This window comes from Eubalaena glacialis, chromosome 17 (assembly GCF_028564815.1).
Source record: "Eubalaena glacialis isolate mEubGla1 chromosome 17, mEubGla1.1.hap2.+ XY, whole genome shotgun sequence".
NCBI lineage: Eukaryota > Metazoa > Chordata > Mammalia > Artiodactyla > Balaenidae > Eubalaena > Eubalaena glacialis.
The window spans coordinates 12,868,966-12,877,264 of NC_083732.1; the positions used below are offsets into that span (position 1 = coordinate 12,868,966).

General features: G+C 41.1%; 1 protein-coding gene across 2 annotated transcripts in view; it reads right to left on the reverse strand.

The window, feature by feature from the left end:
* Positions 1–3,820, reverse strand: part of MYBL1 (MYB proto-oncogene like 1) — a 30,703-nt gene extending 26,883 nt beyond the window's left edge. For both annotated transcript variants that reach the window (XM_061171376.1, XM_061171375.1), the window contains exon 1: positions 3,710–3,820. In XM_061171376.1, coding sequence (XP_061027359.1) covers positions 3,710–3,729 — 20 coding nt within the window. In that variant the 5' untranslated portion in view covers positions 3,730–3,820. The remainder of the gene's footprint in view (positions 1–3,709) is intronic.
* Between the last annotated feature and the right edge of the window lie 4,479 nt (positions 3,821–8,299).

Below are 8,299 nucleotides of genomic sequence, written 5' to 3' on the forward strand. Positions count from 1 at the left end.
TGTGAAATAATACACAAACTATTCACACTTGGCAATATTAAGATAAAACATTCGAGAGAAGTTCAATTTTAAAGGACAACAATTATTCCACCTAAAAAAGAGTAAAACGTGGTGTGCCAAAGGAAGAATTTGAGATTTTTTAAAATTTATTTTTATTTGAATAGAAACTGATTTGAATTAGAGAAATATAAGTAGTTCTATAAAATTTGCTCCAGTAAAATCACTTCAACTTGATAATATTTTAAATCAAACTGCATCAAGTCTGAATATTTTTATCATAATCAAAAAATATATCTTTATTATACTGCCTTGACAGGATAACTGTGAATTTTTTTAAGTTCAGTCGAATTCAAGGTATGAAAATTTACCAGTTTGATTTAATAAAGTGAAATCAGGCCACCCAGTGGTTAATACGATGTACTGCATACATGAATATTTTATTTCCAAATCTGGACTGCAAACTAGCATCATTATAGTAAGACAAATTCGACTTTATTTGACCATTAATAGCAATAATGAAATAAATACTGAAGGGATTTCTACCTAGCTATCCATAAACAAAAACAATGCGAGAACATTTCTATTTTATTCCATTAGCGTGTGTATATTTTTAAATGAGGAAAGATGATTACAAAAAGAGTTCAAAAGAGGAACTATATTAAAGCTAGATGGTACCTTATAGACCACAAAATCCAAACCCCTTATATTAACAGACAAAAAACAGGGCTATAGAGTTTACTTGCTTTCCCCAAACAATATTGCTAATTACAAAGTTGATTTAAAAATCAGTTCTCATATTTCAGTATTCTTCACCCACAACACCCATCTCACTAGAAACATAGTAAAATTGCTTCCTACACACACACATACCGCACTGAAAAACATCTTCCAATTCAAGAGCTGGCTTTTGTCTTTCCAGTTTAGTATAGTCACCAGTCACCTCAACTGTAAATACCTGAATCTGTTCCTACTTAAACAGGCCTTCTAGCTTCTAAATGACACTTTCTAAAGCTTATTTTTAAGAGTGGAACTGGCTTTTAAAACCTAAAATTAATTACTTAATACATAAATATGGTTAAAAATCAAATACATGTTAATAACAGATATACCAATTTTAGTATTGCCTGTAAATTATGTCATTAAAACCCCCAGTGGGATCTAAAAACTATTTAAAGTCACAACACCAAATAAACCTTTTCCTTTATGTAAATCCAGATCAGAGATATACAGCTATCTTAAAGATCAAAAGAGCTAACATCCTTCAGTTGTTTAAACCTGAGGTAACATTTTTTACTCCTTTTTTTTTTCCCGATCATACAGGAGAGGTTATTACAGGATTTATGCCTGCAGTTTTATGCAAAACTTTTATACAGCGAAGTATAGTTTTCAATCAAATACTTAAATGGTTGTATAGTGGAGATTTTAAAGTGACTGAATTATGTCCTTTTTCATTCAACTATAAATTAGGTTCATATTTATTATTAAGATATTTAAAGGCATGAGACTAGACTTTGCCCAATAAATAGATTTATCCTTTAAAACATTTCATATTCTATTATTTTCTAAGATAAATAAGTCATATTTACATATACAAGAAATATAATTTAGAGCACAAAACACATTCAAGTATGAACACCCTAAGAAATATACCATTCAGAGATGATAATTCCTCATCACATCTTCTACCTGTATACTCCCATAGGGAGTGTAGCTTCACCCCACCACATTCAATTACTCCAGACTTATGACTCTTTCAATCATTCTGTAATACATTTCAATTAATTTATACAGCTGACAGGAATAAAAGTCAACAGTGCAATTAATGTTTAGATCTCAAAGCTCACAGTATTGTCAATAAAACAACTTATACAGGCAAATTAATCATTAAATCACTTCTTTCTTAGCCTATTATTATGAAGCATACACAAATTATGGACAGAAAAACTAACTGGAGAAGGCAGGGTTATGACATTCAAGCATCCATGTCTAACCATAACTAACTGCTAATGACAGCATTAGCCAAGAAACTGTTTCAAATAAGATTAACATCAATACTGATAAGTAGATAATGCCACACACTGAATATAAACAAACTCCTGTTATTGAGTTGACAATATTCACTTGTCACCTTGCTTAATGAAGGTATATTTAAAAATTCAAAAGAAAAGGCCTAAATCAATACCTCAGTAATTATAGTTACAGGAGATTTTAATATCTATCTTTTCTGAAGATTGAGAAGTCAATCAGGTCCTTGATGTTCTAGAGTAGTAATTCTCACCTGGGTGATTCTGACCCCCAACAGACATTTGGTAATGTCTGGAGACATTTTTGATCGTCACACCTGGGGGAATTGGGGTGTTACTGGCATCCACCGGGTAGAGGCCAGGGATGCTGCTAGACATTCTACAAAGCACAGGACAGCACCCCTCCCACCCCACCTTCCCAATACAAAGAATTATCTGATCCAAAATACCAACAGTGCCTAGGTTGAAAACCCTCTTCTAGAGAAGTGTGTGTGTGTGTGTGTGTGTGTGTGTGTGTGTGTGTGTGTACATTTGTTCCACCTCAACAGTTTGATCTATTCTGTAGTTGTTACAAAGTAATAATCTAACAAAGACTTAATTACATTCTATGCTGATTTCTGCAAAAGATACCTTACATGCAGCAGATGCTTAATAAATGAAGAGCAACAAATACTATGTGTACTTATTGCCGATTTTTAACAGAAATCTGCAGTGAATGAAGCTAGTACTAAATTTCAACTTGGGAAATACACCTCTAGTTGAGACTTCGAGGCTGTGGATCTAGATAAATAAAACCATTTGGAAATCCTGTCAAACATCTTTTCATGTTTATTTAATAATACTGACAACTAAAAGATACCGTAGTTTTTTGTCATCTAAGTAATTCCTACACACAATTTAGGAGTAGCTACTATAATGACATAAATAAAAATGAGAAGCGTAAATTCATCCAACAAGTTTTCCAAAAAAACATGCCCTACCTCTGTGCAACACTCAGGCACAGTCAGAGCCCAACAGACACACAAAATATTAAGTGACTCAAACATTGTTTTAAGATCAAGCTACTGGTGGTAACAGTGTGGCATCTTCCCAGTAGAAGATATTAAAAATACATACATAAAGCTGAGAACATGGGTATGGTAATTACAGTAAACATCAAAAAAGGTCCTCTCTCCTCAGCTATTCCTCAGAGGACTTCCACACCTTTCAAGGGAGCAAAGATGGCAGAGGGGTCCCCACCCAGGGTTATCACAAAGTTCCTATTTTTAACTGGCCCAGTCATTCAGAGAAAAAGAGGCCCTCTGAACACCATTTTCAGGTCGTCCAGGCAGGACACTTCCACTTTCATCTGCGGAGCGTATTCCCTGAAAGCGCACAGACTTACCTGCCAACTCCCACCAAGAAGTGGTTGTGAGCGTTTGGGGGTCTGGATGTGCGCTGTGGGGAGAGTCACTCAAAAGAGCAACCTGGGCATCTGTTAGTCACTTTCTGAGTCTGAAACACACTGGTCCCCAACTCCACACGTCACGGCTGCGCTGTGGCCAGCGGACCGAAGCGGCTGTGGAGCAGCGGGAAGAAAACCTCTGCCCCGGCTGGGGAGGGCCTGGTGCGGAAGCAGCGGGAAAGGAAAGGGAATCTGAGCCGACACTGTGCCGACGGGCCTGGGCGAAAGGGATGTCACCCACCTGCGCGACCTCTTCGCCATCCTTCAAGTACCGCATAGGCGCGGGCTGGGCGGGGACGCAGTTCAGCCTCCTCCAGCCTCAGGCTAATGCTCCTTCTCCCCGACCCTCCCTCCGCTTCCCTCTCCGAGGTCCCTCTCCGCGGCGACCGAGTGCGGAACGCACGTCCCCGGCTGGGCAGGACAGAAGGACGGAGGGGCGGACCGCGACCCGCCCCCGGTCCGCAGCGCCGCTCCTAGCCCCGGCCCGGCCCGGTCAGGGATGCCCCCAACATGTCAGCAGGCGCGCTCCCGCCCTCCGCCGGCCCCTCCCGCCACCTCTCAGCCTCCTCGCCGCTGTCCCAGCGCGGCTCCGCCGCGGGCGCCGACCCCCACCCTCTCCCCGCAGCGAGCAGCCCTGCTGGGCTCACAGCCTCCTGCAGGGTTTTGTCCGCACCGCCGAATCTCGCGCCCAGCCTCCCTCAAGAGCCGCCGTTTGAATCTGCGCACGCGGCCCCGAATCTTATTGGCTGTGGCGGCCGCACGCGGGGGGACGAGGGCGGGGTGGGGAGAGCGCGCGCGACTGTGGGCGGGGCTGGGGAGCTGGAAGCCGGGACTGGAACCCGCGGGAGTCGGGGAAGGAGCTGGGAGCCAGGGGGTGGGGCCGCAGGCCAGGCTCGCGGGTCCAGCAGTGACAGGACCCGGAGCGCGCAGAGAGCCGCACCCGAGGGGGCGGGACGCCGAGGGCCGCGCGGGGCCTGCTGGGAAAGCGAGTTCCAGGCTCGCGGAGAGGCGTGTCCGGAAGCGGCGGCGGGAGCCCAAACTTCCCGGGGTGCGCGGACGGTGTCCCGGAGGGTTGAGCTGTCCCGCCAGGGCATGTTCCCGCAGCCTTCTCCCGGCCTCAGCTCTTCAGTCCTCGGGTGCATCCCTCCTCACTAGTTAGGAGGCGCGGTCTTCGGACTGGAGACAAATCTAACCATAAAATTTGCGCGGCCGTTATTCTTTAAGCAAAAATGCGAGCTATTTTTGCCAAACATCGTAGCTGATGAACTAGCGAAAACTCTGTAGCAGGAAACCGAATATCAAGAATGAGCAGGAGTGTGACAGGTGAAAAAGTTTTTAGCTGGACACGTGCTTGGAACGGAAAAGGGAAATAATCCGGGTCGGCGGCTGGTCTCCAAAGTGCTTAATCTCCTCCCCGGCTCTACGGGAAGTAGCTGCCGTGCGCGGTGAAGGAGCCCTGATCCAGAAGAATGCAGGAAGACCGGAGCGCACTGGGAGTTTCGCCCAGATAAATGAGTACGGTCGTCAACAGTAGAAGGTGACCTTCCTTCGCAGGAGAGACAGGAGGACGGGGCAACTGCACTGGAGGAGCTTCTGGCAGTTAAAACTACTCTAGAGGTTTCAAGTCTAATAACTACAAACTGCTCAGTTCAAGTAGCATTAAAGTAGATTAACTACAGTAAGTATTAGAAACGGTAAAGGATCCAAATTTGCAAGGTAACATGCTCTACTGCATGGAGCACGAAACCACAGGTTAATATTGTAACAAACTTACATTTTGCTATTTTGAAAGTTTACGCATCAGTTTTTGCAAATAAGAGATGCAGGTGCAAATGTGAATTAAGAGGAGCTTGCATGCACTAGTTTCAAAACTTAAAACACCTGCCTTTTTATAGTTCCTTTTTCTCAAGGTATGGGTTCTGGGAAGGTAAAACAGCTTTTCTTTCAAATCATTCCTTACTGTGTTGCTAGTTGACTTAAAAAAAAACAAAACCCTAATTTAGAAAGTAATGTCGTTTGAAAACAGTGTTTTCTTTACTCCTGGGTCATACATTACTCCGCTTATTTACATCCTAACAGGAAGCAGAGTTTCTACTATATTTTAGGCTGTAGTCAGTTGTATACAGAGTACCTTTTTAGAGCTTGAAGAGAGTTGTTTTAGATTTTGACAGCAAACTAAGTCCCTCTCATTTTAGCGATAGAGAAAAACATAATTCCTCAGAAAGATAACATCGCAAATTCATTTAAATTAGTTACAAAAAAAAAAAGTGTGGAATTAAAGTGGTTCACAGTCATTTGAATACACATACTCAAATATATTATAACCTGTGACTTGCGTTTTTTTAATCAAAATATATTTAATAAAGAATTTTAATTCAGAGTATATAAAGAACTCTCAAAACTCAATAATGAGAAAAAAAAAGCAATAAAAAGGGCAAAAGATTAGAGCAGACACTTCACCGAAAAAGATAAGTAGCATGAAAAGATGCTCCACATCATTAATCATTAGAGAAATGCAAAGTAAAACCACAATGAGGTACTACTACACAGCTATTAGAATGGGGGGAGGGGGACTGTAAAAAGTGTTGGCGAAGATGAAGATGCTGAGCAAGTATAACTTTTCGTACACTGCCGGTAGGAATGCAGATGAAACAGCCACTTTGGAAAACAGATGTTTACAGTGGCTTTATTTGTAATCACCAGAAGCTGAAAACACAAGGAACTTTGTCACACGTTTACTCCTCAGCCCCCAAGAGTTAGTTTTGAATAGTCTGTTAATGCTTCTCAAGTCTTTCCACAGAGGTATGGGGGGGGGGGGGAGACAGGGGTTGGGGACAAGTGCTGGAAATTTCTTTGAAAACTGTCTTTTTTTATTTTTATTTTTTTTTATAAATTTATTTATTTATTTATTTATTTTAGCTGTGTTGGGTCTTCGTTTCTGTGCGAGGGCTTTCTCCAGTTGTGGCCAGCGGGGGCCATTCTTCATCACGGTGCGCGGGCCTCTCGCTATCGCGGCCTCTCTCGTTGCGGAGCACAGGCTCCAGACGCGCAGGCTCAGTAGTTGTGGCTCACGGGCCTAGTTGCTCCGTGGCATGTGGGATCTTCCCAGACCAGGGCTCGAAGCCGTGTCCCCTGCATTGGCAGGCAGATTCTCAACCACTGCGCCACCAGGGAAGCCCAAAACTGTCTTATTTTTGAAAACTCATTTTTTATATTTAAAAATGAGTTTTTAAATTATTTACTTTCTTACTCCAAATCTTTAAATAAATCGCCTCATTATTATTAAATAAATGAGCAGAAGGTACACCATGCTCATCCTTCACATGGCTGCACCAGCTTCTTATCCTGCAAAGGCCAAATACTCCAAAGGTTTGCTAACTTAGTTTGAAAAGCTTATGCTGGTTTAATATAGTACCTAATAGACTATAGTTTTCATAGAGCTGTATCAACCATTCCCATAAGTAGATTTTTGTCTGTTCTATTTATTGTTAGATCCTCAGTCCCTAGAATAGTGATACACCCAGATGCTCAATAAATATAACTGTAGAATGAATGGAAAAATATAAATAAGTGCATTAAGTAAATATTTATGCTTACAGGGATGCAACAATTACAAATTAAACCAGATTTGAAACACCATTTTATGACTACTAAGGTAGCAAAATTTTTCTAAATCCCGCCAACAAAGTTTGAATAATTCCTTGATGTTAGTATTGAAACTGGTATAATCCTTTTGGAAAGCAATACCAAGCAAAAGCCGTACATGTGTGCACAGCCTTTGACAAAAATTTAGAATATAATTCAATACAAGCAAAAAAGATGTGCTTGAGTGCTTATAGTAGTGTATTCCGTTAGAACCCCAGTTTGGAAGCGTTCACATTTTGAGGCTAGTTTAAATGGTTCATCAGCAGGAAAAAACAATTATATAGCCAGTAAAAATAGTGTAATATTAAGACAATGCCATTAAATGGCTATTACACTACTATGCCCTTCTAGGTGCTTTGCATGCATTAGTCTTTGGTAATAGCCACAACTTCTATAATTGTAACAACCCTATGAGGTAGGTACCGTTACTTTCCTCCACTTTATAAATGAGGAAAATTGGGCACAAGGAAATAGCACAAATATGGTATATAAAACTTGTCCCAATATTGATAATGCTAAATAAATATGCTTTGGCAGAATAATGAAACCATATATTATGTATTTGATATGAAAACCAAAATCAGGTTTAGAATGCTACTTTGAATACATAAATGTATGGTCCAACTTCTGTCTCCCCACCACCAATATATTTTGCTAATCTGTACATTTAGGGTGCTATTTTAAATTTGATGGAAATTATAAATAGAAACCATACTAACATAAGCAGCTATAGAATTCTTAGTTTGGCTTTTAAAGGCAAAAGTAAGGGTGGTTGAACTGCAAGAAAAAAGAATACTGTAAGAGAAAAAAAAATGTTTTAAAGTGTCCCAGTTTCAACCCAATATTCCTTGCTCTACCCTTTTCTGGTAGATAGAATAATGGCCCCCCCAAATATGTCCACGTCCTAATCCCCAGAACCTGTGAATATATTACCTTAATGGCACAAGGGACTTTGTAGATGTGATTAAATAAGGATCTTGACAAGGGGAGTTTGGAATATCTAGGGGGACCCTGTGTAATCACAAGGTCCTTAAGAGTGGAAGATGGAAGCAGAAGAGTCTGAGGAGATTGAAGATGCTATGCTGTTAGCTTTGAAAATGAAGGAAGGGGTCATGAGCCAAGGAATGCAGGCAGCCTTTAGGAACTAGAAAGTCAAGGAAACGGATTCTCCCCTAGAGCCTCCGGA